We start from the raw sequence: 27715 nt of genomic DNA, 5'->3' as shown, positions 1-27715 counted from the left end.
GTGTGTGTGTGTGTGTGTGTGAAATGCAAGGGGGGGGGCATGGTGGTGCAGCGGGTTTGGCCAGGTCCTACTCGCTGCTGGATCTGGGGTTCGAGTCCTGCTTGAGGTGTCCTGTATTGCCAGGATACGCTCCGGCTCGCTGCGACCCCCCCCCCCCCCCCCCCCCGGCACATTCAGTTTCAGCCTGTGTGTGTGTAACACCGTATCTCTCAGCAGTGAATCTGGTAGTTGTGAGTCCAAAGTTTTTATACATAAATGACTTACAGTATATATTTGTTATCATTTTTTGTTGCTTTTAAATTATACTCAGTTAATGTTTTAACTTTGTCTTCCTAAAACCAATAAAGGCAGGATTTTTCTATATATATATATATATATATATATATATATGTATATAGGACAGCTGCTTTTAATCCATTTGGAGCAATTGTTGCATCAAAGATGTGAAATAAGAGAGAAAGGTCATCTGGCCTTGTGCCCAAGAAAGTTTCCAGATTTCTTTTTTCTTGTGCAAAACCAGCAATCTTCCCTTGTTTTCAGGCTCCATGTGATTCTTTTTATTCACTGTTGACATTAAGATGAGCAGCACAGCTTAATTATGCAACTGCACTCGGTGCTGAAAATGACATTTTGAAAATATTATAACCAATATGAAAGACTTCATTCCGGTTGTGGTTGTTCTTTCTTTCTTGACCTAAGAACGTCTTTTCAAATGTTTCTATGTGTTTTGAAATGCTTCATTTTTCAATCAGAAATAACCGGGTTCCCCTTTTCCCGTCTTTATCCCGAAACGAAGTCGGTTTGCTGTGCCCACTGCTGCCTGCAGTCCAATCATTTCGTCTTCTCCCATTTCCGAACGGATGTCACCCAGATGCGATCTTGTCGGGACGCTGCAGTGGGGAGCCTTGGTGACACGGAGGAATTCCGTCTATTCCATCTCGCTTCACTGCCAAGTGATGAGAACTGAGAGGCTACTGTGTAGCACCTCACTTGTTTTTCAGAGTGTTAGCAATGCACTTCCTGTGCTTACTGACCCAACAGCAACACCCATCGCAGCTCCGTCTCGGCATCTGCAGAAAGGATTTTGCACTTGGATACGAATCCGATTTTTATGTGTGGTAATGTTCCATAATATGAGCAACCGCTCACTGGCACTGCATTGCACTCAAACGTGCACAAAATAAGTTGCTGTTCCTAGGAAGATGAGGGCTGGTTAAGTATAGTCCCACACCCCAAATCGTGGCTAAAACGAAGGATCCCTTAGAGTGCAATTTACACTTTGTCCATAGAGGAGTGTGGGGGTCCAGAGTTCTGACAGTCAAGATCAAGATCCGAATCTTAAACTCCAACGTAAAGTCAGTCCTACTTTACGGAGCAGAGACCTGGAGGACCACCGTCACCACCACAAAAGAAGATACAGACATTCATCAACAACTGTTTGCGACAGATTCTCAGGATCCACTGGCCCGTGATCATCAGCAACCAAGAGCTATGGCGGAGATCAGGACAACAACCAGTAGAAGAAGATATCCTGCAAAGATGCCGGCGATGGATCGGCCATACCCTGCGGAAGCTAGCTTCAAACACTACAAGAGGAGCCCTCACGTGGAACCCCCAAGGCAAGAGGAAGCGAGGCCGGCCAAAAAACACATGGCGACGCTAAATGAGTAAATGAATGTGGTAATGTGATCTATATACCATGTGCTGCCCAATGCAGTGGGAACACGTGCAGCAAAAAACGCAAGGTCTTCGAAAGAAATTCTACATTTACGTGAGTAAAACCTCAGTACTGCAGAGCCAGTGTGTGGAACTTCCAAACTGCAGTGTCAGATTGATAATGTCAAAACCACCAATGGGAAGAGGGAGCTTCCATTCACCAAAAACACACAGTGTTTAGAAAAGAAGCTATTATGATACAAAAAAGACTAGTAATCCATCAACAAAGATCATCGCTACATATTTTGGAACATTGTGCTCATCACAGAACATATGTTCTATTAAAGTGACCATAAGAATTTGGAGCAATCGGATTAGTTTAAAGCTTCGGTATAAAGTCAGCATAAAGTCATTCTTTTTCCTAACTTGCCAAGGAACTAAACTTCACAGTCATTCACAGAATCTGCCTTTTTCTAGTGTGTTCATTCGACGTTCCCAAAGACATCTCTGCTTTTAAATGTAAGACCATTCTTGGCAAATCTACTCATACATTTATTTTGGGAATGTGACAGGATACAGATTTACAGGAATGGGGTTCAGTCAACCATTCAAAAAATGTTCATTAAAAAAAACTCGCCCATACTTGGCAAGGAAATGCATTTTAATGCTGTGGTCTACAACCAAAGTTTGCACAGTAAATATGTGGATGACCAAAATGTTTAATTTTTCTCTGCTTCAGAAACGAACAGAACATAACAATTCAAAGGAATTCTGGAATGTCGGAACACCCTTCTGGAACTTACTAGATAGCGCTACTCGATCATAATTGTGACATTTCAATCTTTTGACTTGCTCATGTTTTACATACATTGACATATTTTCAACTTCTGGTGTTCTGGTTTTGCCTCTATTTTACTGTCACCCACTACCATTCATAAAACTAATTTAAAAGTAATTCCTTGTATTTCCTTTCCTAGGTCCTCATTCTTCTCAACCTCGCTGCAGTTTCTGAGGTGCCACCCCAAGGACTTGCTGAATCTCTCACAGTCAGCATGGCTTTCCAAGAATTTCTATCCCTCCCGACTGTGACCAAGTTCTTGACCTTGGCTCCAAACTTCAGCTTCGTCCAGGAGCTCAGTTCTTTTCAACGACCAAAATCTCGACCTCGGCTCGAAACCTCAACCACAGTCACAACCTCAGTTCGGCTCAGCTCTTTGACTACGACCTTGACTTTGGTTTGGCTCCACGATCCCAGCTCGGCTCTTCAACCGCCTACAGCCGTGGCTCTGCTCCACGGCCACAACATCGGCCCCTACCTTGTCTGTATTTCCAGAAAACCCCAGATCAGCTCCTGGTGCACATCAAGCCCACTTGCACTTGCATTCAGGTCATAAGCCATTTCCAGGTAAAATGACAAATGTTTTCAAAAATTCTTGTTCTGACATGTCTTTCCTAATTGTATGTACCAACTAAATCAGAAGAATCACACAACTATTATATTGCACATCGAATTTTCACTTGAGCAAACAGGAATATTACAGCACATAAACATTGAATTCTATTAATATATGACCTTACAAAATCATCTTCGAGGTACTGAAAAAAACACTTAACCTTTACGTTAATCCCATACTCAGAAAAAAAATGTATTTTACTTAATAATTCAGACTGCTGCATTAAACATGACATTTTAATTCTTGTTGTAATCTCATCGAATTGATCTGAAAGACTTGAAACATCATCTCCGTGATTTTGCTTCAAGGAACATTTGGCCACATGTTGCTTTACATCACAAGCAACAAAAAACACATTAGCTGGATGTGGGCTTTCCAACATGTCAAGAATTCATTGGAACAATTTTAATACCGTGTGCATTGGTATATGTGAGGAGAACCTTGGCTCTCCTCTCAATGACATCTATGAGCTTCTCTATTCCCTGCCGACCTCCTTGGCTCTCCCAGTACACCCGGTCCAAGAAGAGTGACTGGAGGAGTCTTTCCCGAAGATGATGGCTTCTCAATATGCTCATCGCCTGCTCAGGTAACCTTGTGGAGAGAGACAGTGTTAGTGTGACAGTGCGAAAGAACAACAGAAAAGTGGGTGCCGCCTTTCATAATTCTTTACTAAACGATTCGTCATTTTGCAAATTTGCGTCTGAGTACGTCACGTGTGACGTGAGACGCTCTGCATTGTGAGAGTCAAAGAAAGCGGTAATTTGGAGATGAAACAAATAACGAATAAACATGATACAATAAAGCTGACAGTCTAACAGCAGAGTTGAAGCCAAAGCACTGTATATTTTGGTGAAAAACTTCAGCAACTATTGTGGCTCTCAAATGTGAGTATTAAATCCATCCTCCTTAAAAAGTCACTAAACTACTTACCCAGATTAAACAGAGACAGTTTGAGTTCAGGGATAAACCCCAAAAATTTCGAGCATAGCTTTTAAGCAAAGCCTTAGCATCCCAGGCCAAACATCGAATCTGCACTGAAACAGGAGAAAAGGTCTTTATGTATCAGAAAGCAATAAAATGCTTTGCTGACTTTTACAAAAATGTGTGCGGATCACAAGAAAATGCCGACCTTAATGCAACTGATACATTTTAATCACGTTTAAATTTTCCCATGTTGCACAGTGACGGAGTTGAGATATTAACAGCTGAAATCAGCGAAGGAAAAACAGAAGGTTACATCTCACCTACCCAAAAAGGCAGTCGTTCCTGACAACTTTAGTGCAGAATTCGACAGGAAGTTCAATAATTCACTTCGTCCTTTGATCTTTTAAACGATAACATGTTTGCGCCCTTTAGCTAAATGGTAGTGTAGTAGTTAGAGCTGCTGCCTTTAGACCCAGTGGTTGCAGATTCAATCCCCTTTATTTTTTAAATATTTAGCAGACACTTTTCTAAAACAACTTCTAATGAACTCTATGTAGTGTTATCAGCCCACATACATTGTTCAACATGGTGACCTACACTGCATCACTCATCCCATCCCTACATCAGTGGAACACACACACTCTTTCTGTCACTCAGACACTATGGGTGAACCTGAACAGCATATCTTTGGGAGGAAACCAGAGCACCCAGAGAAAACCCACAGAGACATGGGGAGAACACGCAAACCCCAAACAGACTAAGCAGGGATTGAACCCACATCCTCCCACGCTACCAGGCACTGGGAGACACCAGAACTACGCGCTGTGACACCAGGCCACTTGCCATAGCCCTGGGGCAACACATCAAGTGCACCTGGTAACATCCTGAGATACTGCAGCTGAGTAAAAGTTTCGAGAAGGCATGGAGACAGGGACACACGTGTATTAGACAAAGAGGCATGGTACATTCACGCATAAAATACATTACGCACAAATGGTCTAAACAAAGACGTGTCCATACAAGTATCCCTTTTTCCAATCCTGTCCATTTTTTAGTTTTTTGCCCCAGTATTACTTTCATCTACTAACATGCTCTCATTTTACTCAGTTTTGTCTTGTTATTTTGTTATTTGTACTATTTTTCTCATTATTTTCAATCTATATTAGATTTGCTGAGATTTTGTTTTTCATTTGGTTCTATGCACTGGAATGAATTGTTCAGTCATCCTGTTGCATGTTTTTCTGGTGGCTGTCATTTTAGCCGTCTTCGTGCCGCTTCCACAATTTTGTTATTGGCATTTTACATCGTTGGTCCATTGACGATGACATCATTTCCTACTTTATGACCTCAGAACTGTATTCCGTATCTGTCATCGTTTTCCCAACATACGTGGACGCTGTTGAAGGCTTCTTGTCAAAATGCTGAACGATAAAGGTATTTTGGCAAACTCATGCTTGCTCTCCCATCTTTGCATTGGTCTGCATAAATTGAGGGGTTCTGAGCAGCCAAGAACTTCCTTAATTATACCAAGTTCAGTGTCTTATTTTTTCTGTGTTTCCTTCTTTACCATTTTACAGTACACTATTAATTTCCTTTAAACTATTCACCTTTTTTCATAAAAACAGACTGAGACAGTTGGTAATGTAGTGGTTAGCGCTGCTGCCATTGGCCCTAAAGGTTGGGGGTTGGAATCTCATTTGTGGCTGTAGTACCATTGAGCAAGGTGCTTACCCTAAATTGCTCCAGTAGAATTACCCAGCTGTATAAATGGGTAAATATCTTCAGATTCTAAGTTCCTCTGGAGAGAAGTGTCAGATAAAGATGAAGTAGGTCTTTCTTTCAAAGTGCTTATTTATGGTTTTTTTAACATCATTGTTTAATGTTGTTTTCTTTAGTATAATTTACATATGTGTCCTGTATGCAAAAAACGTTTTAAAAAATTTGTTATATTTATTTTTTTTCTTATTTTAATTATATGGTGAAATGTAGAGGTTACCACATGTGAGAAAACGTAAGTGAAACCTTAGTAGAAGTAGAAACATAGAAAATGTGCATTATCCCACCTGTGGTGTATGCAGGAAAATGTTACATCTTTTCGAGGCAATTCAAATGGCATTCATGGTTGGGTTTTATTACAATTATTTGATTCATCTGCTCAAACACACAAAAAAAAAACCCAAGTGTGAGAAATATTTTGTGTGGTTATTGAGAAATGATACACACCGCAGGCTGAATTAATTATGAGTAGCATGAGAGGGCAGACAGATGGCACCACAGACATATGAAGACGGGCAGCAGATCGCCCTGACTTGGGCAGGGTGTGTTTCTATGAATAATTAACATTCCTGGGGTCATTTTTCCACAGCGAAAACCTCACTGACTTATTGTTCACTAGATCATAGACAGAATGTTGTTGTCATCTGCGACATGTTATATAACACATCATAATGAGCTCCCCAACTGAACGCTTGAAAAGTTGAGCAACCATAAAGTAAATAATATATTCTTATCATTATATTTTCTAATAATATATTTGTTCTAGGGGGGTGCGATGGCGCAGTGTATTGGACCAGGTCCTGCTCTCCAGTAGGTCTGGGGTTCGAGTCCCGCTTGGGGTGCCTTGCGACGGACTGGCGTCCCGTCCTGGGTGTGTCCCCTCCCCCTCCGGAAATCTCATGCACACACACACACACACTACGGTAATTCAGAGTCACCAATTTTCCCGAAACACGTTTTCACTGCCCAGAGCAACCTGAGGGAATCCACTGAAACGCGGGAAGAACATGCAAACTCTGCATAGAATTAGACGGATTCAAATGCAAAATCCTAGGGGCCCACAGCGCTATGGCCCCGCCCTCAAAATCCATATGTACCCACTACACATAAAGTTGTACTCACTCTTTTATTCCCTGCAGAAGTTTAAAATCCAGATTGTCTTCATCTCGGTCGAAGTATCCTTTGTTGTCTATAAACACCAAACGCCTTGGGTCGTGCTTCCGGTGCACTATATGGACCAGGCCAACGCTGTCCTGGTCCTCACACTCAAGGTGTTGTCCCAGTTTCACACAGATATCCTCTTTTCGGGGCTTGAACCCGCAGCAGTTTCTGTCCAGCCGATTATAGACCTAGTGGCAGCAATATTCATTTAAGGACCTTATTATTCAGACATTCACATTTTATAAGTAACACATGGTACAGCTGTTAGGGTTATACAGGTAGTCCTCAACCTACGATAGTTTGACTTACGATTTTTTCGACTTTATGATGGTGAGCTGGCGGTAGACATTCAGTAAAAACTGTACTTCGAATTTTGAATTTTTCCCGGGCAAGGGATATGCGGAGCGATACTCTCTTGCGATGCTGGGCAGCGGCAGAGATCCGCACCTCCCAGTCTGTCACGCAGAGGTGTGTATCAGGTGTATTAAATGCATTTTTGACTTTCGATATTTTCGATTTACGATGGGTTTCATGGAACGTAACCCCATCGTAAATCGGGAACCACTTGAATTAATACATTTGGTTTAATCCAATCAATTTTTGCAAAATGCAACTCAAATTTCATGACGCAAAGTCTCTGATAGCCTCCTTTGTTTATCATTTGTTGTCACCCACTGTCCCTTTAGGATTGCGGGGGAGCAGAAATAAAGATCAATCACTGTCATGCACTCACACATCTCCCGGAATTGAAAGGAAGCAAGGTGAGAGCGGACTAAGAATGTGCCAAGATCATTCCTATCTTTTTATGCATGTTTGATTTCTAAATGGCCTCAGCTGACCCCCTCACCAGACTCCGTGTGAGTTCACCTGCAGCAGGAAGTCAAAGAGCGCAAGCTTGCTCCACTCATAGTGGTGAATACTGGAGCACCCCCATTCTGGCCTGGGAGCGACTCCTTTGTGCCAACACTTGTGTTTGAGTGAGCGCTGGTAGGAGCCCCAGGTCAACTGGATGGAGGACTGAAGGTTGCTGTCAGCTGAAGCCAAGGACGAGTCCCACAGAACTGCTGGGTTGGGCTGGCTATCTGGAAGTCAAGTCAACCACACATGTGTGTCACTGGAATAGGGTCAGTATATTGAACAGAAAAAGAGAAATCCAGGGCATCCATAACTGATTCACACCACCTTCATAGTCCCAAAAACTTATACAGACACCCCTCTACTTACGTGAATTCGATTGACGTAAATCCGGATTTACGTAAAAAAATTCCCAACGTACACATTATTTAAAAATAGAGCTTTTATTTTACACAAAACATCTGAAATACAGACATCCCCCTACTTATGTAAATTTGACTTGCGTAAATCCGGTTTTACGTAAAAAAATTCCCGGCATAAACATTATTTACGGATAGCACTTTTATTTTACGGGAAAACACGTGAAATACGTTAAGCGCAAGTCGGCGTAAACAGACAAGACAGGAAGCCTCATCTTCCCAGTTCCTGTGTGTTTTGAGCCGTGAACCCATCTCCTTTCCTCAGTGTAGTGCTTTTTCCCCATATTTTCTACCCTTTTCACTATTCCCAATGCCTGGTGGTAAACGTGCACTTGAAGGAAAACGAGAACCGTCTCGCAAGCGTCCAGCAATCGATTTGGAGATGAAGCTGAAAATAAAAAAAAAGTATGAATGTGGAAAAAGATGATCGTCTATAGCACGGGAACCACGTTTAACCGTATCAACTATAAATACCATATTGAAGGATGCTGGACATATAAAGGAGCATTGAAAGGAACAGCTAGCATGAAAACAACAATATATAATATCGAAGAAATGTCAAGGCGCAATAAGACACACGCACACATTGTCTAAAGCCGCTGACCCCGGCGAATCGGAGCCTAACCCGGCAACACAGGACATAAGGCTGTAGGGGGAGGGGAAACACCAAGGACAGGACACCAGTCCGTCGCAAGGCGACCCAAGCGGGATTGGAACCCCAGACCCACTGGAGAGCAGGAACCAGACAAACCCATCACGCCACCTAGTGCAACAACTGAGATGAAAAAATCGCTAATGTTATTATGTTGAATGGTGGGGGAGGAGGGGGAATCTGACATACGAAACTTTCGACTAACGTAAGGGGTTGAAGAACGGTCTATTTGCGTAAGTAGAGGGGTGTCTGTATGACAAAAGATTGCATCTGAAACCCCTGAAACCCTGCTGTGTATGATGTCCAGATACAATTTGCCTGCTAAGGCCTTAAACTAAAAGAACAACTGAGGTTACATCTCTTTTAACAGCGTGCTGGTTTCGGCTTCATCCTCCCTGACACACTTCAGCCCAAAACACCCGACACTAACAAATAAGTTACACAAAAACATTAAATATCCCCCCTCTCACAGCATCAACATAACTACTGACCCAAACACAGAAATAAACGTACACTCTAAACAGCTAACCTGACCTCAGTCTCAGTTTTTTCTTGTGTCCCATTCCCCACCTATCATTTGTAAAAATATTAACATCATCATTTAATCAAACCTATGAGCATAATTCTTCACATTGTAACGAATCACTTCCTTGGATGGCTGGAAAACGCGGATTAAAATTCCCATCGTTCCTTAAATGTATCCATTATTTGATACAGCGATTGAGGAAGATGAAGTCATCAATGCACCCCAGCATCGTGTCCTGGGTAGGCAAAGATGAATTAGGCTTTTCCTCCATGACAAATCATTTACTTACCCATTTGTACAGGTGGGTAATTTTATTGGAGCAATTTAGGGTAAGTACCATGCTCAAGGGTACCACAACGGGCAGCGAGAATTATACCTGTGGGAGCAAAGGTAGTAGCTATAACCACTATGCCACCAGCTGTCCAAGGACAGTAGTGATCACTAGAAATCAGTGTAGAAGGCTAACTAGCAAAGCCAGTGATGCTGTTCAGCATCATAATAGTTATGGGCAGCCATGCGATCAAATACACGTATCCATTAACCGCTGAACATAGCAGCGCCTCGTGGGCAGGGATACCTCTGAGGAAGGTGAATTTCCTGCAGACTGCTGGGAGGCTCCTGTTGAGCCCCAGGATCCTGTCCAAATGAAAGGCGAACACTTCGCTCGTGTCCACGTGCCTTTTGATGATGCCGCAGCGTCCCGGACACGTGCGATCGCCCGCAATCGGGCCGCTTTCACCTCGGGCCTTTCGGGCCTCAGCTGTCACGCTCTCAAAGAGCAGTAAACGGCGGTTCGGGGAGGCGGACACGTGTCTGACAGCGGCGATGGAGCAGTCGGCCAGGAAGCGCAGCGCCTCCACATCCGCCGCGCTCAACCACGGCGGGGCCTCCGGGCTGTAAATCCTAATGGCGCTATAACTGCCAGCGGCGCCACCTCGCCCCTTTGGACTAACCGTCCAGCTCTGCTCCGTATCTCTGCCCCATATCCGGCCTGTCTCCTTATAAAACGCAGTTATCTGTCTCCACTCCTCTGTTTCCATTTGCTCAATGCCATGTGTCGCATTCCCGCCAATACGCGCGTTTTTGCGCGCCACGGGTTTCTTCCTAGATTTGGGTCTCACGGTTCCCCGCATTATTGCGGGCTTCTGCCGCTTGGACCTGAGCGTGATGTAGACCACGTTGTACTTGCTCGAGGCTCTTAAAGACCCTCTTTGCGCCGAATCATGTCCAATGTGCGCCGCGGGAGGGCCGTGCCGCGGGTCCTCGTGCAGCCCGGGACTCTTGAACCCGCCGCCGGTGCCGCTGGACTTGTTGTCCCGGGGCAGAACGCGTCCCGCGTGGAAAACAACAGAAAACAAGTACAGCAGACACGCGGAGGCGACCAGCAAAGCCCTCCTCGAAAGGGCCGATCTCGTGTTCTTGCGTATTCGCGCACAAGAGCGCGCGCAAAAGAAGGGAGCGCTGCTGACTTTTCCCGCTCCGAAAAAACGCATCGCGGTTCCACTTTACATTCCAGCGCGATGGAGTCAAAAGTCGCAGCTTCTGTCGCGGGAGGGCTTGTGTGTCTCCTTTCCATGCAGGGGACAGCCGGCAGGGACACCTCTTCACCGGTTCATCATGGAAAGGCAGGAGAGTCTCTGCCGTCATGCAGAATAAGTGTGTGTGTGTGTGTCGATCTGACACGAACTTCTCAGATCGGGACACATACAGAGAAGAGAGAGAGAGAGAGAGAGAGAGTGTGAGTATGATTATATTGGGACACACACAGACAGAGAGAAAATGGGACAGAGAGAGACTATGATTGTATTGGGACACACACACACACTACGATTGTATAGTCTCTGACATACCATTTTGTATGATATGTCAGATTAGGAGACACACAGACAAACTGTAGAGTATGATAGAAAATGTTGTCCATGTTTTATCTACACACATAGTATATATACCGCATTATTCTATTCTATGCTCATGTAGAATAAACAGTGTCGTTTCATCATAAACACTTTTTCGCCAAGTCTGACATCTGTTACAAAAATGTGTTAACACGGCAGGGAACCGCTGTTCTGAGATCTGTAAGATCTAGAAAGTTGAGATCTACATTTGCGTTTTTTTTGCGCCCCCTGCAGTCAGTGGTTGGTTACTGCAAGTGTAAAGTGTGTATTAGTGAGCAGTAGCGTGAATGTGTCCAAATGTGGTGAAGGAATGTAAAATAGAGCGCTGTGGCCGTTGTTGCTTTTGTTGCTGTGAATTGTGCCCGCGAATTTTTGTTCTTGCTCTTTTTTGTTCAATCCATTTTAGATACTGATGAGGGCAGAAATTAAAGACACAACCCCATGAGAAAAGATGTATGGAGACTGATGAATTCAACAAAATAAATCTGCAAAAAGGCTATGGAGGCCAGAAACAAAACAAAAAAATCCACAGGATTAGCATGTTCAATGTAGGACATAAGGAGAAAAAAAAAAAACCCAAGATGCCACCACAACTGACAGGATGCACCAGCCCTGCAGATTAAGTGAAAAGATCGGGCCTGGCAGCAGTGTACACATCCATTCAGGATGTCCTGGCAGGCACAGCTGGGGAATCCATCAGCAACGCTTCCTGCCAAGGTGTTTCGCCCTCCTTGCGCTTAAAAGACATTTTTCTCTTTGAGTCATCCGAAAGATTGTTGACACAAGGTGTGTTTGTGGTAAAGGACTGTATTATTCACATTGTCAGCAACCCCCCCCCCCATGCAAACGTACACAAACACTCATTTACTGGCATTGCTGATGACGGCACGGCACACTTAAAGCTGCTCAACAACTGACATTTTCATCCACTTTCAAAAGCTACAAAATACAAAACAATGAAATAATTTTGAAGTTTGATATGTAACAATCACATTTATTTCTCATATTGTTAATAATGAACATCAAACTTGGAAAGATTAAATATTTTGTCTCTAAGACCTGTGTGTTACACTCACTGGCTACTTTCTTAGGAAAACCTGTCAGTCATGTGGTAGCAGCGCAGTGCATAAAAATGTGCACATAGGTCAAGAGCTTAAGTTATTGTTCAGATCAAACATCAGAATGGGGAACAATTGTGATCTAAGTGACTTTCACAACAGATTGGTCGTTGATGCTAGATTGGGTTGTTTGAGTAGCTCAGAAACTGCAGACCTCCTGGCATTGCACAACAGCCTCCAGAGTTTGCGCAGAATGGTGCAAGCAAAAAAAAAAAAAAAAACATCCACTGAGGGGCACTTCTGTGGGTGGACATGCCTGGTTGATGAGAGAGGTCAGAGGACAACGGCCAGACTGGTTCAAGCCCTGCAGAAAAGCATCCCTGAATGCACAACATGTTCAGCCTTGATGTGGATAATCTACAATAGCAGAAGACCACATTGGGTTCCACTGGTTCCATGAAAATGAAGACCATCTTTTGGATGTGATAGAACAGAAGGTTCTAAACATGAATGTGCATCTGACAAATCTGCAGAAATTACATGATGTTATGTCAACATGGACCAGAATGTCTAAGGAATGCTTCCAGCACTTTGCTGAATCTGTTTCTTGAAAAATTCAGGCTGTTGAGAACAAAGAAGGGTCCTACTCACTATGAGACTGGTGTTCCTAATAAAGTGGCAAGTGAATGTATTTCGCTGTTTTTTTTTTTTATTAAACACTATAAAGCTCAGTTATGTTAAAACCAGATACAGAGGATAACAGTTTCTACAGCTATAATGCATGATTCAGTTTGATTAGTTAAATTTGATAATTTTGTTTTTCCACAAGTGGGGGGGGAAGAAAAAAAAAAAAAAAAAAGACAATTTCAGAAAACGAATGAAATTTCCCCCTCCAAGCAAAGATGTTCGGTTTTGCCCAGAAGGATCAGAGTCATTTTTAGCGGGTGGGTCAAATTACAGCCGGATATGAAACAACCTCCAACGTCTCACTTGTCTCATTATAAGAGGAGGAATGGCGTAGGAGAGAATGGTGCATTGTGTACGGAGAATGGAGGGAGACACTTGGACAATGGGGATGTCAACACTGAAAGGCTATTGTCTCAGGTCTGTCATCCCATGTGTTTTCGCTGCACAAACGGCTGCAGTCAGTTCAGCTGGGGACTCTCAACAGTTCATTACAAATATTTCACAACGAGATCTCTTCTGTGCAGCAGGGGAAATTGACACAGATATAGTGCACATTATATTCCAAGCGGTAATGAAAGCCCATGAGTTAAATAAGATAAAATGAGCCATTTCATAACATCAGTTATGAATTCCAATTTCTTGTTAATGAACAAACGCATATCTCTGGAGAGTGAAACATTTGCACCAGGCTGTGAAGGACTCAGATCTATAAAGTTCTATAGTATAATTCTGGAATGCATGCTTTCATTATTATTACAAAAATTGGGGACTGTAGCAGTACTCAAGGTTAATAAACTTATTTAATTAAAAAAAATGAAACAAAATAAAAGGCAAGACAGCAGCCACCACACTGTGCAGCACCTGTGAGGAGCAATCTAACTTAAAAGAACAAATTCAGACTCAGTCAGTCAAATAAAACTTACCGAAATTCAAAAGATGAGGATCGTTGTTACTTCGCGTAAAGGGGTCTTTGTGAGCACGGGTCAAAACTTCATTGTCACATATGCAAATTGTTACTTGAAAACAATCTGGATTCCATGGTGGAGAATGAAAGCTTTCATTTTAAACATGGTTCTTCTGACAATACCTGTTGTCATGTAAGAGAATGGAAGAGATTTAAGCTTGAATCCATAAGAAGTGTGAGGAATTATTATAATCAAGACAGCTGGTAGCATAGTGGCTCCAGCTACTGCCTTTAGATCCAAAGGGTGCAGGTTTGATCCCCACCTCCAGCTGTGGTACCCTTGAGCAAGGTACTTGCCCTCAATTGCTCCAATAAAAAAAATTACCCAGCTGTACAAAAGGGTAAATAATAGTAGCCTTAACACTCTAAGCTGCTTTGGAGAAAAGCATCAGCTAAATGAATAAATACAAATTATTGCAACACAAGCCTGGATATATTATGAATGCTGACTTTTACTTCCGATTTCAATGAGTTTATCTAGTTGCTTCCATTGGTACCACTTGTGATACAGAGAAAAACACACACACATTTTCGGAACCGCGGGTCCCATACGGGGTCACGGGAAACCAGAGCCTAACCTGGCAACTCAGGGCGTAAGGCTGGAGGGGTGGGGACACACCCAGGACGGGACGCTAGTCCATCGCAAGGCACTCCAAGCGGGACTCGAACCCCAGACCCACCAGAGAGCAGGACCGTGGTCCAACCCACTGCGCCACCGCACCCCCGCCAGAGAAAAACAAACATATGCAAAGTGACTGAACATGTATCAGGTTCAATTTTATACGTACAGCCAATCATAGCATTGAAATAACCTTGATTAATGTCTAGATAGTGAACTGAACTAATGAGTTCTACATAGTCCACCGTTTCATTAATTTAAAAAGTTTATACAAATATAAAGGAACAAAGGAATTTACAAAGCAATTAAACTGATATTTTTAATGTTTACTCACATTGTCTGTATAATAATTGCTATTATATGTATATAATTATATTGCATTTTATAATTTTAATTACATAATTATTGTAAGATTATTATTCAATGTCATATTGCCTGGATTCCAATCTCGAATTTTTTTTCCCTACAATCATTTGCTAAATTTAGAGGTCTGATTTGATTAGTTTAATCTATTGTTTATGATGAATGGCAGAAAGAAAGAGACACTGTTTCGGGACGGATTCATTCATTGTAGAAAAGTACGTTGTTGCTGGAATCGCCTTGGTGAGCTGTAGGCGAGCAGAACCAGGTGAAGGAAACCCACCCGAACTACACACAGACTGAGCTGGTTTCGGAAATATGCCAGAAAAAAGGCCAAAAAAGCGTTCAGAAGCAGCCGCTCCAGCTACACAGCGAACGTGAAATTAGCGTCATCCGAGCCTCCTAATGGTGTCGTTCCTCGGTTCGTACAGCAGGTGGCGCCAAACGCTGTTTGGCATTGAGTTGCGTAGCGTGCATGTATAATTTTTAATATATACTGTATATATGATTATTATTATATAACATATATACACACTGGGTGAAGCTGCTTGTGCCGAGCGGGGTCGCGGCGAACCGGAGACCGCAGGGCCTAGGGGGCACAACCAGGACGGGACGCCAGTTGCATCGCAGAGCACCTCAAGCGGGACTCGAACCCCAAGTAAGATAAAGAAATGTTTTTTTTTTTTTTAAAAAAAAAAAAAAAAAAAAAAAAAGTAGCGAAAACACACACAAACACCACACCTGCGGATCCGCATTCGAACCCACTCCCGCACAGCCTAGGCGTTGTTGCGAAGTAACAGCACTATCCTCGGTACCGCCTTACATTAAACGAAAGTCCAATAGAATAAAAAAAGCAAATAAATAAAGTCCTTTCTGGCGCCGTCCTGCTCTTTGGCGGATCTGGGGTTCGAGTCCCGCTTGGGGTGCCTTGTGACGGACTGGTGTCCCGTCCTGGGTGTGTCCCCTTCCCCCTCCGGCCTTACGCCCTGTGTTGCCGGGTTAGGCTCCGGCTCGCCGCGACCCAGCTCGGGAGCAGCGGCTTCGGCCAACGTGTGTGTGTGAGACGCCTTCTGTCATTTCGTGTCCATTGCCGCAATCTCGGCCTTCGTTTCCTGTCGTTCCCAGCTCCGTGCAGCAGGTGGCGCCAAACGCAGTTTCCCCGCTGCACCGTGCTGCCCTCGGTTGTGTGAAATGACACGGGGCGCCGAAGCTTCCCCCCCCAGTCACCATGGTGGTGGAGCGCCGCGAGCCTCGCTGACGTCCCCGGCAGCGTCCCATGGACAAGAAGCGCGTACCGGCCTTTCACCCCTCCCCATCCTCCCCGCGAAGAGAAGCGGACTTTCACACACCTTCATGGGAGTGTTTGTGGGCGCTGGATTTTAACCTGCGACCAGTGATTTCTCCTCCCGACCGAAACCTGGAACACGACGACTTTCCAATGGCCGGGATGGGGAGTAGATTTAGCTAGCGAAGCTAACTAGCTACATAAGCAGCCCTCCCCCCTGCAGCGGGGGCCATTTTTTACCGCAATTTAACTTGTTGGGCGCGAAGATAAAGTTTTAGCTGCACTTTCTCTGAGGAGAAGCGCTGCCTTCGCTTCGGCAGGACTCAGGAGCGGAGAACTCGGCGGCGGCTGTGGGACGAGGATCCCCGGGGGAGGAGGGAAGGAAGGTGGCGAAGGGGCTGAGCGTTGTTGGCTCGGCTCGGCTCGGCTCGGCCTGGACACACACCGCCGCGAGACGTCGAGAGCACGCGAGGGCACGAGACGGGCGGCGGGAGGGGGCCGCTTTGTCGTTGGGACCCCGCGTGAGCGGGAACGGTTTTTTTTTTTTTTTTTTTTTTTTCCTCTTCCCTTCTCCGCCTCGAGCTTCGGCCTCGCGCTTAGTTGTGTCACCGAGCGGCCGGAATGGCGTCCTACGTGGACAACCGCTTTCGACAGGCGGTCATGAAGAACCCGGCGGAGAGAACGCAACAGGTCGGTGGGCCAGCGCCGTTCAGCTTCGTTCTATCACTTAAATAATATATTCATATTTTAGAAAGCGAATGTAATCGTTGAGGCGTGGAAGAACTGTCGTTGAAACTGCACGGTCAGGTTCCAGGTGAGGTGTGACATGAGCGCCTCAGCGGATTTACCTCACCACGTCACGCGTACGACTTCTTCAGCACAGTTGATAGTTATTTCAAACTTAGAATTATTTGCCCATTTTTTCCACCTGGGTAATGTTACTAGAGCAATTAGAGTAAGTACGTTGCTTAGGTACAGCTGGAGGTGGGATTCGAACCTGCGACTTCAAGTTCTAGTCCCGAGCCAAGGCCGGACCTCTAACTACTACACCGCAGCTGTTCCATGATGTTATTAAAAAGGACACCTGGACTGAACTACTTAGTGTTCAGAACAGTCGTCTCATTCCAAATCAAATGTTACCTGTGGGGTTTGGTTGGGGGAAGATGAAAAGAAAAAAACAAAACAATCAACGTATCCATATCGGTGTAACTTCACTTCGTTGGCCCTAGTAGTATTACTAGATTCAGGTTAATTTCAGGACTACTCAGTACTGACTACAAACTGTAAACTCGACCGGTGAACGTTGATTAATGACTTGTCATTTTTCACTAACACTGTCATCGTGTCCTTGTGGTGTGTTGCACACAAAGTCCTCTTAGACTTAGTGGAATATAAACAGTTAATGATCAGTTTTCCCTCGATGGAGGTTTACATTTACATTTATTCACTTAGCAGACAGTTTTCTCCAAAGCGACTTTACAACGGATACTATAGTATGTAGAGTTAGCCCACACACTTTATTCACTGTGGTGACTATACTGCTAGATACACTACTTACAATGGGTCACTCATCCATACATCAGTGAAACACACACTCCCTCTGTGACACTCACACACAGGTTTATAGCAGGTAAGGTGATCAGGATTGATGGCGGGGGATGCGGAATGAGTTCTGAATCCTTGGCGTTTGGCAGCGGCTGTCGGACAGTGACGCTGCATTGACTGCTTCAAAGTAGCAAGAACAGAATGACTATAGTAAATGAATCAGCTGTCTGTATGTGCTGAAGTGGTCAGTTTGGGTAAAACAGTCAGCTAATGCTAATAACAGTAACTTAGCATGAGCTGTAACTTAATTCACGTTATAAATATGAACTTGTGTCCGCTGCAGTAGTGCTGACCTCAGCAATACAATGACAGCAGTGTCTTTAATATTGATGGTGTACAGACCACTGTACAGTATGTGAGTTGGTGGAGGAGTGAGGTGTCCCAGGTGGTTTCATGTTGCTCCTGTGTATAACTGTAACTGCATTCCTTTCTTGAAGATTCTTGAAAATGCTGTGGGACAGTTTCAGTGTTGTCATCATAGGTTTCCTTCATTCAAATGTCATGTTAAAACTTAATGATAGTTTGTGAATGGATTAGTTATTTACTCACTGCAGAGTACATTTACGTTACTTAATGTAGCAGACGCTTTTCTCCGAAGCAACTTCCAATGAACTCTATGCAGTGTTATCAGCCCACACACCTTATTCACCGTGGTGACTTACACTGCTAGATACCCTACTTACAATGGGTCACTCATCCATACGACAGTGGAACACACTCTCACTGTCACTCACACACCATGGGTGGTGACTTAGTCACCGATCCACCTGAACACCATGTCTTTGGATTGTGGGAGGAAACCAGAGCACCCAGAGGAAACTCACACAGACATAGGGAGATGTATACATATCAGGTATATTTCTGTTAGTGCTTGACATGTCACTTTGTCCACAGTAAGTTTAATGTTGATTAACAAGACATTGAAATCAGTCTCTCCATTGAGGGATCCCTGTGTTGTATTAGTGACTCCATTTATGTGGATTAAAAAAAGTGTGTGAGAAGTACAGTGACTGCAAAAATTGTAGATAATTGTGAAAAGTACCAGTCAAGTTCGATGTTTGTGTACAGATTTTTCCTTAAACTAGGAGGACACTCGTATTTTCATATCTTATGGTGGAGTATTCTTTTTTTTTTTTTTTTTCAATAAATGGTGGGCAGGGTGGTGGTGGTAATGGAAGTGCTCCAGAAAGAACTGCCGAACATGGAGGATGGCCCTGTGGTTTGCCCACATGCTGGTCTAAAAATCCTGCTGTTCCAGGTGGTGTAGCCCCACATCTACAGGGTAGAAGGATTCGGACCCTATCATCGCCCGACGTGGTAATGTGCTACGGGAGCGGTGCTTACTCTGGTGACTCGCACCGCTTTCCAACGGGGTGCTGCCGTTTCTCTTGCACCTCTTTTGTGTGGCAGATTATTGCTGAATGTGGTTTTGCTGTAAACAGCTTTTACCCAGTCACACCTGACACTTGCGTTCTGTTTGTTTCGCCTTTAGCTGTGATTAGCAACCAGAAATAGCTTTGACGTCTTTGCTCTACCGCTTTGCTGCGTGTGCAAAGTAAGCCTGGCATAGCACCGTGGGTGGAAAATGGTTTTATGGAATTGTCCTCTAACTGCTCCGGTGACGTCACCTACATAGTTGTAATGGGCTTTCTTTTTTTTGTTTTGTTTCTCTGGTTTTGAATTGAGGACCTTAAAATACTATGCAATACACAGACAAATGTCTTTCATTGCCTTTTATAATCAGTTGTATGCTGGTCACTCTATTACTCGTAATTTTTATGTATATACATATAGTTTTCTTTTCCCGAGGAGTGTTCTCATTAGATGAGAGGAATGACTGACGTGGTCACTATGACAATTGACCTTCTTATATTTGCATTGTGATACGTTCCTTATGTGTTTTGTTCCTTACCAAATAGCTGTGGTATTTAAGCCAGCTGACAGCATTCTCGGTCACCTTGAAGGCACCTGCGTATCCTTTCTGCAATCAGAATCGTGTCATATTTCTAGTTCCTTCTCTCAGGCTGACGGCAATGGTGCAGCATTTTCTTCGTAACAAAGCCTTAAAATGCCACCTGTTCTCCAATGCTGTGTCATTGTAGATCACTCTTTTGATTAAGATCAATGATGGGCTGCCCAGTCATTCCACTCGTGTAACGCTGTTACATGAAAGGTAAAATGGTAAGGCATATTAATACATTTGCTACCTTGGAGGTAGCAGTTGGTTAGTGGTTAAGGAAGTGACATTTTAACCTGGAGACTCCTCATTTGAGTCTCACTTTTACAACTAAGCAAAGTTCTTGCTCTGAATTGCACTCGTAAAATAGTTTACTCATAAATTTACTTATATAAGTTTACTCTGTTTTTCAAAGCAACTAATAAACGGTTTGCAATTGGAATAAGAATAATCTGTGGAATTTCGGAATAATTTCTGCAAAAGCCAGTTGTTTAGCTTGTAACTAGAATGTGTGAGAATTTAATGCAAATTTTTAAGAGATTTTTTTCCCCCCCTCGCGTTGCTTCGTTTGACTTACAAACTGAATTTGAGGAGAGTTTCTACCTCTGCTGAATGCTATCTGGATGCTTTGTAATGTGGCTTTTTGTCACCTGTGACTGGTTGTGGTTGCCGGGACCGCTCAAAGCGCTTGTCAGCAGAAAATGGTCATCATAGCCCTGCTTTCTACTGGTTGCGCAGTGCGAGTTGCTGTCAACATTTCCGCTAACTCAGCCCGTCGTCCCAAAGCTACGAAGATGCATATCCAGAGATCTGCCACTGATATTCAAATATTTGTTACGCTGCTGAACTCACTGGGGCTGCAGTGTCATTTTCGATCCTTGCACCGCTTCCCTCGAGCGTGAACTCCATCTCTTGAAGCACCTCAGTGGCCCTTTAATCCATGCTGAAATTGGCTCTGTAGGAAGTACCGATGTTTACTAACGGAATTTCTGCCGCACTTTGCACTGTGCCGATACAGTAGAGATGTGAATTCTTGGGGAAATTGCCACTTTTTAAGAATAGTTGCGAAACAGTGCTGTAGTCACACCGTTTGGTGAAATGTTTGTGCTTAGCTAGTGCAAAGTGCGCTCTTTTCTTAATTGGTGCTGTGTCTGTTTCAGTCAACAGATTTGTAGCGTTAGGGGCTAAACTGTGACCGATGATGTCTATGCATCTTTCCCGTCTGCTGTCCACTGAATCTTCAGATGCAGTTTTCCTTGGCTTTGTACTCTTGTGCATCTCGAACTGTGCCACTGTGTTGGGCTTTTTTACCTGGGATTTCATTTATTTTTTAATTTATTTATTTAACTTACAAGCTGCATACGTTTTAAAATGTGGCAGTTGTAGTTCTGTTTTGCCGAATAACATCTAAATCCCACATGACAACATACCTTATAAAGAACCAATTTCTTTGCCATTATGGGTGTAGTGCAGTAAATGTAAGTTATAGCGAGACCTCAACAAACACTTTCAGTTCAGTGTGTTTTCAGTTATTTATTTGTTGAACGGTTGCAGAAAGGCTAATTAGTTATTTTGAACAGAAACAGTCAAATGTTATTGTTAAAGCAATAACATTTCCGTATTTTATTCCTTGTGGGTTTCCATTAAAATTGAGAAATAAAATTCTCTGGTACATGTAATGACCCTGTAAGACTAGCAGTAAATATAGAAAAGATTTCTGCAGTTTCAGTGAAACGAGGAACTAACTCAAAAACACAAGCTGCAAGTCAGGAAAGGATGTGACTTAGATGTTTGTAAGGAGTTGAAATAGGAGGAAAGAAGATGCAGTTGTAAATGTGAGGGGCAAAGCGTGACATGGGCATTTTAAGGTGATGGTGTTGCTTTCAGGAACAGCCTGCCTGTTTCATACTTAGTCCAAAATGTAGTATTTTCTTTGTGGCGACCTTGTAGTCAGTGTGACGTGGACTGTGCATGTTGTTTCTGCTTTTACCACTTTATGCTGTTTTTCTGTGTTTGCAACTGGCTTCATGAAGATGTGACCGTGGCCGTGCACTGACACTCATAAAGTCTAGTTTGGCATACGGACACTCCTCGACTTGTGACGGGGGTCTGTTCCAACAACTTTGTAAGTCAAAAACCTCCTTATGCTGTATTGTTTAACAAAAAGGGTAAAGACACACAAATTCTGCATTGCATAATAATGCCGTGCTATATTTATCTGCTTGTTTGACACATTATTCATGTTAAAATAATACACAGTGCGCTATTGCAATTATGTTGTAATTCTGCCCTATTGTGCTTTCATTTCTAAATGTTTTCACTCAGTTTTCTTATATGCGACACCAGAATACTCAAGTTTTTTGTTTGCTAGCCGTTGTTTAAAAATAACGGAACTTGAATTGAATCAAAAAAGAAATGTCCTTTAAATTCTTAAATGAAACACGATTTCTAATACATTTACATATTTAGCAGACCCTTTAGTCCAAGAAAAGCGGCTTCCAATGAACTCTACGTAGTGTTATCAGCCTACACACCTTATTCACCATGGTGACTTACACTGCTAGATACACTACTTACATTGGGTCTCTCATCCATACATCAGTGGAACACACACTCTGTCTGTCACTCACACACTATGGGTGAACCTGACCAGCATGTCTTTGGACTGTGGGAGGAAACCCACACAGACACGGGGAGAACATGCAAACTCCACACAGACTGAGCGGGGATCGAACCCACGTTCTCTCGCACCACCCAGGCGCTGTGAGACAGCAGAGCTACTCGCTGTGCTGCCATGCTGCCCGTGGTATGTTTTGTTTACCAGTCGAGTGCTATTTTTGGTTTTACATTTTATATTTACAGCACATGTATTCATTTGAGAGGGGTGCGCTGGCACAGTAAGCTTGGCCAGGTCCCACTCTCTGGTGGGTCTGGGGTTCAAATCTTGCTTGGGGAGCTGCTACCCCGCTTGGGACAAGCGGTTTCAGACTGTGTGTGTGTATGTGTGTCTTCATTTAGCAGACACTTTTTTCCAAAGCGACGTATATCTCGTAGAAAATACAGTGTGTTCATTACATTAGCAGAAAGAAATACTTAGATGCAGATGCGTGATTCTATAGTGCAGCTAGTTTACTTTCCACCGTATGAACCAACGTACATCACATGAGTAGCTGCATAAAGGTTTATCCAGAGTTTTATGCTTTTCGGCATTATTTTCCTTTCAGTATTTTTGGCTGGCACTTTTGTCTGTAGTGATTACAGTTAATTTTTAATACCCATTGTGAAATACATGTGTGTGGCCACCATGTGATGGTGAATTACTGTAAAAGAAGGTGATAAAATATAAAATCAGCTTCCCTCTTCCCAGCATCACTTGATTGTCTTTCAGCTCTGCATCACAGAGGCACAAGAATGATGTGGCTCATTATTCGTTGATGTGGGATTTGGAAGTATTTTCAGCTAGGGGTGTGCAAGGAGTCCGTTTGGAATTCTTAGTGCATTTAAAAAGATTGAGTTATGATGCGTGTGCATGTGTGCATTATGGCTCTATAGAAGTTGCGGTGAAAAGGGCTTCGGATAATGAGCAGTTTCCGTTGGATCATCGGCCCGCATTGCATGGTGCTTCCATCGAGCAGCCTGCATCTCATTTGCATAATGATTGGCTTGCTGCCTGGTGACCCACATAACACTTTTCGTTATTATCGACCTTGTGAATGCATTCTGTGTATTTTCTTTAAACCCCTCTGCTGCCCATGATGTCATGTTCTGTTCCAGTGGAGAGCTTGGGTCTTCTTAGTTGCAGTGTGGGGTATTTACCAGTGCACCAGCCTACTGATTGCTAACCGTTGGGATGTGGGGTAGTATTTCAGGGCCAGCAAATGGCATTGCAGTTAGAGCAATTGTCTTGGAGGTGAAGGCCCTCGCTTCATCCTCGCTCCTTCTGTACCAGCCCCTGAATTAAATAAAAATGACCCAGTTTGTAGATTTCAAAGAAAGTCATCAAAAAAACAATAAAAGACAAATGGAGCACAATTAAGTGTCTCTGTGTCTCCAAGCCTTCAGAAACAGTGCACTTAGTATGGAGCATGATGTAGTTCATGGTGTGACAGAGTACCGAGGGGGAGGGTAAATCACTGTGTCGTCTGTGCCAAGGTGACATTGGGAGTACAGAAAAGCTGGCTGGCTGCACACGGAGTGGGGTGGAGGAATCGGAAAGACACAGACGAGAACAGTGGGGGCCACAAATATGTCGCTATGACAGGAATGTCCTTGGGTAGCCCCCACCCCACTCCACTTCACTTTGCTCTGCCACTGCATTTTGGCTACCCAGTTGAAACTATCCAAGCAGAAAACGGCAGAAACACAAACGATTAGTGGTGCTGGTCAGATGGGGGATAGCGTTACTCAGTTTGAGAGGTGGCAGTCATTTGTGTTTGGGGGGGGGGGGGCTGGTTTTACATTCATCAGTCAGATTGCATTTACATTTGTTCTTTTAGTTGACACTTTTCTCCAAAGTGACTAACAGTGTTAATTTACTTATTTATCCATTTATACATCTGTGTAGTTTTTTGGGTAAATACCTTGCTCAAGGGTACTACAGCTGGCAGTGGGATTCAAACTTGTGACCTTTGGGTCCAAATGCAGCAGCTCTAAACACCACGCTAGCAGCTGCCCCCTCTTAAAATGACAAATGTTTTGTGATATTAAGACAACTTTAAAGTTTAGGTATATGTCAGTCGATGAAAGATAAATCACCTCCCTTGCAGAAGCTGCACAGTTGGCCTCGCTGCTGGAGAGCCGCATGCGAAGGCACGGCAGGCGGTAATGGAGCAAGAAGGAATGCTGATCCCGAAGATTCCTAATGGTGCTCTGGCGGCTCCTGACAGCTGCCTCTATTGATTTTGCTCTAGTGCTGGGGGTGTTTCGGTTGGGCAAGGGACCGCAGAGGCTGGGCATCTCATCGCTTTAACAAAGGATGGCTTGAATCAGCATTTTGCCTGCTGTCTTTTTGACAGCTAGGATGTTTAGTCTCTTTCTGCTGCAGGCTCTCAATCGTTGGGGTTCAATCAGTTACGCAACGTTCAGAGCTGATGATGTGGCCAATAAATGAGCTAATTATTCATCGCTTTTGGTCCCCCCTGTGTGTCCAGGTTTTCGGTTGTAAATTGTATTTATTTATTTATTTATTTTTTTAATTGTGGCTTTCAATCAAAAACTGCTGTACTCCCTGGTTTTTGCACCAGAGGCTTAATTTTATATGATTAGTTTTGGTATGAGCTTAAGTATATGGTACATTTTAAGTGTAATTCTTTGCGCGCTGCTGTTATATAATTTCACTTTCGTGGAGCTGCACCACACTATGTTTTTCAGACATAAGAATATGTGTAAGTTTGAGGCATCTGTTTGTAATGTAATCAATATGGAAAACAAACTGAACAACTGTCTGCATGTCTTTTTTACAATTCCATCTTAGGTTGAGCGCATGAAAATTTGTGTTACTCATGACAATTTTTAGCGCAGTGCACAATGAATCTTACTCCGGTGTGCATCTGTCACTCACGTGATTGACAGTTTTTTAATAGATTATGCATTTCGTAATTCAAATTAGTGTTATTTCATTGAATGGATTGCAGTAACAAACTTTAATTTTCTGTTTTTCTTGAGTAGATAACCCAATTCAGGAAAGAAATAGAACGTCTACAATACAGTTGTTGCACATGCAGAATTCAGTTTTCTCAGTGTTGTAGGAATAAGATAAGACTTTGATGTAAGTATGTGAATGTGTTTGTGTTCATGTCTTTTTTTTTTTTTTTTTTATGTGATGTGGCATTTAGTCCTCAGATAATTTGTTGCGAATGCATGCCACAAAGTGGTTTAACATTGATGTGTTGTCTGTTTATGTAGCTCTTATTTGCTCGCAGAGAGACAAAGTGAATTTTCCATGGATGTAGCTTTTTCTTCAGTATGTTTTCCATGTGCTTTCACACCAGAGACTAACTGTATTGATGGGGGATCATTTGATTCCTGGCCAAAAGACAAAAAGAATCGGGCCTGTTTGAAGAAAGGGTTTTTTTCAGGTTGCCCCTTGCAGCAAGGCAGGATCAACTCATGTGTTGAGACCCAAGTGATTTACGTTTATTCATTTAGCTGATGCTTTTCTCCAAAGCGACTTAGTGTTAAAGTTACTATTATTACAGTTATAAGCTTACAGTCATTTACGCATTCATACAGCTGGGTAACATTACTGGAGCAATTTAGGGTAAGCCTCTTGCTCAAGGGTACTACAGCCAGAGGTGGGGATGGAACCTGCAGCCTTTGGAGCCAAAGGCAGTAACTAACTACTACCCTACCAGCTGTCGCTCGTTTGAAGAGGACTGACAGGGAGAAGCGGTAAATCACTGCGTTTCAGAAATGCTTTACAGCAGCATTGTGCTCTCTCTTGGGTGAACTCCTGGCTTTGGACTTGAATACCTTGTTTGACTCCACAGCTGTACCAGAGGTACGGGTTTTGGTCCAGCTCTGCAGTGCCAGGCAGTTCGAGATATCGCTGACCTTTCACAAGTACATTTTTATCCTGCTGGATTGAGATTAATCTTTGCGAACTGGGGAACTGGCCCCCGAAGAGCAGCCAGCAATGTTTTTAAAAGCATTTTATGACTTGTCAGTTTGCCGTCTGTAATTAAGGGAAGATTTTTATGACATTATACACACAGTTCTTGCCTTTTTTTTATTAAAAAAAAAAAATTTCCTGTTCAGAGTTATGAAACTGAATCTTGGTCATCTGACAACTTCTCAAGTGCCAGCAGCTGCAGTTTTAAGGACGGTGGATTCATCGCCTACCGGCCAAGACCTCTCTGCTATATGTAAATTCATCTGTGTTTTAAGAGCAATATTTGCTACTGACACTGATAATACACTAAAAAATTGCTTATTTAGGGGAAAATGGCCTCTGAAACAGTGATGCATGTTTTGTCCTCTTCTCCTCTCATTCACTTTCTTAGGGTCTAAAATACTGGTGGTTAGAAAAGCCAAAAGTTTTGAGGATGTAGGCTTGCATACTCAAGACAAGCAGGGGAGGCAAAGTGTTGTGAGAATTTTTGTACTGAGCAAATTCCACCATCTGGCTGAAATATGTTCCCTGAAGTACAAATATCAACATTTCTCAGGTTCTGCTTGCATCTGCTTTAATCCTGCTGCTTGATGCTCAGAAAGGCTGTCTTTATTTTCCTTTCATGAATATTACATTTAAGCGTGTTTGTAGAAACTGGCTGAATTTAATTTTAAGCGTTACAACATGGTTTAAGATGAGCTTGTTTTTTGTCCGTTCCCCCCCCAAGAATTTTAAAACGGCACACTAAATACTTCAGCGTATCCTCCGCTTTATAGTGTAATGCAGATATTTGTGAATTAATTTGTAGTGCAGGATTGTGGAGAGAGGTTTCATTTCTGACACCAGCTCCTTTGAGTGTTTGAGTGGGCAGAGCCTGGGCTGTAGTTTCTTTCTTTGAATACACTACTGTACATTTGATATGAGTTGAATATGTATAAGAGGGGGGGTGTGGTGGCGCAGCGGGTTTGGCCGGGTCCTGCTCTCTGGCGGGTCTGGAGTTCAAGTCCTGCTTGGGGTGCCTTGCGACGGACTGCCATCCCGTCCTGGGTGTGTCCCCCTCCAGCCCTACACCCTGTGCGGCTGGGCTAGGCTGTGGCTCGCTGCGGCTAGCCGCGACCCCACTCGGGACAAGTGGCTTCAGATTCTGTGTGTGTGTGTGTGTGTGTGTGTGTGTGTGTGTTTGAATATGTATATGCTTGTAAATGCTTGTTGGCTTCCCTGTACCCTCAGCAAGAGAGAGACATAGAAAGTA

The 27715-nt window shown here is 43.4% G+C and overlaps 2 protein-coding genes across 9 annotated transcripts in view; one reads left to right on the top strand and one right to left on the bottom strand.

Annotated features, from left to right (window-relative positions):
- Positions 1-3333: 3333 nt before the first annotated feature.
- On the bottom strand, positions 3334-10937 carry gask1b (golgi associated kinase 1B). The gene is made up of 4 exons (XM_018746213.1): positions 10001-10937; positions 7839-8053; positions 6933-7159; positions 3334-3701 (listed from the first exon to the last, which is right to left on the bottom strand). Exons 1-4 carry the CDS (start codon positions 10914-10916, stop codon positions 3494-3496), a joined length of 1566 nt encoding a protein of 521 aa, XP_018601729.1. The 5' UTR covers positions 10917-10937; the 3' UTR covers positions 3334-3493.
- A 5775-nt stretch (positions 10938-16712) lies between these two features.
- The window catches only part of LOC108930833 (rap guanine nucleotide exchange factor 2-like), an 81121-nt gene continuing 70118 nt past the window's right edge, over positions 16713-27715 (top strand). For 7 of the 8 annotated variants that reach the window (XM_018746281.2, XM_018746279.2, XM_018746280.2 and 4 more), the window contains exon 1: positions 16713-16981. In XM_018746281.2, the coding sequence (XP_018601797.2) occupies positions 16913-16981 (69 nt within the window). In that variant the 5' untranslated portion in view covers positions 16713-16912. The remainder of the gene's footprint in view (positions 16982-27715) is intronic. The other variant, XM_018746284.2, reaches the window with a different exon arrangement.

The sequence above is a fragment of the Scleropages formosus genome, chromosome 5 (assembly GCF_900964775.1).
Source record: "Scleropages formosus chromosome 5, fSclFor1.1, whole genome shotgun sequence".
In the NCBI taxonomy this organism is placed as follows: domain Eukaryota; kingdom Metazoa; phylum Chordata; class Actinopteri; order Osteoglossiformes; family Osteoglossidae; genus Scleropages; species Scleropages formosus.
This window is presented reverse-complemented; position numbering and strand designations above follow the sequence as displayed.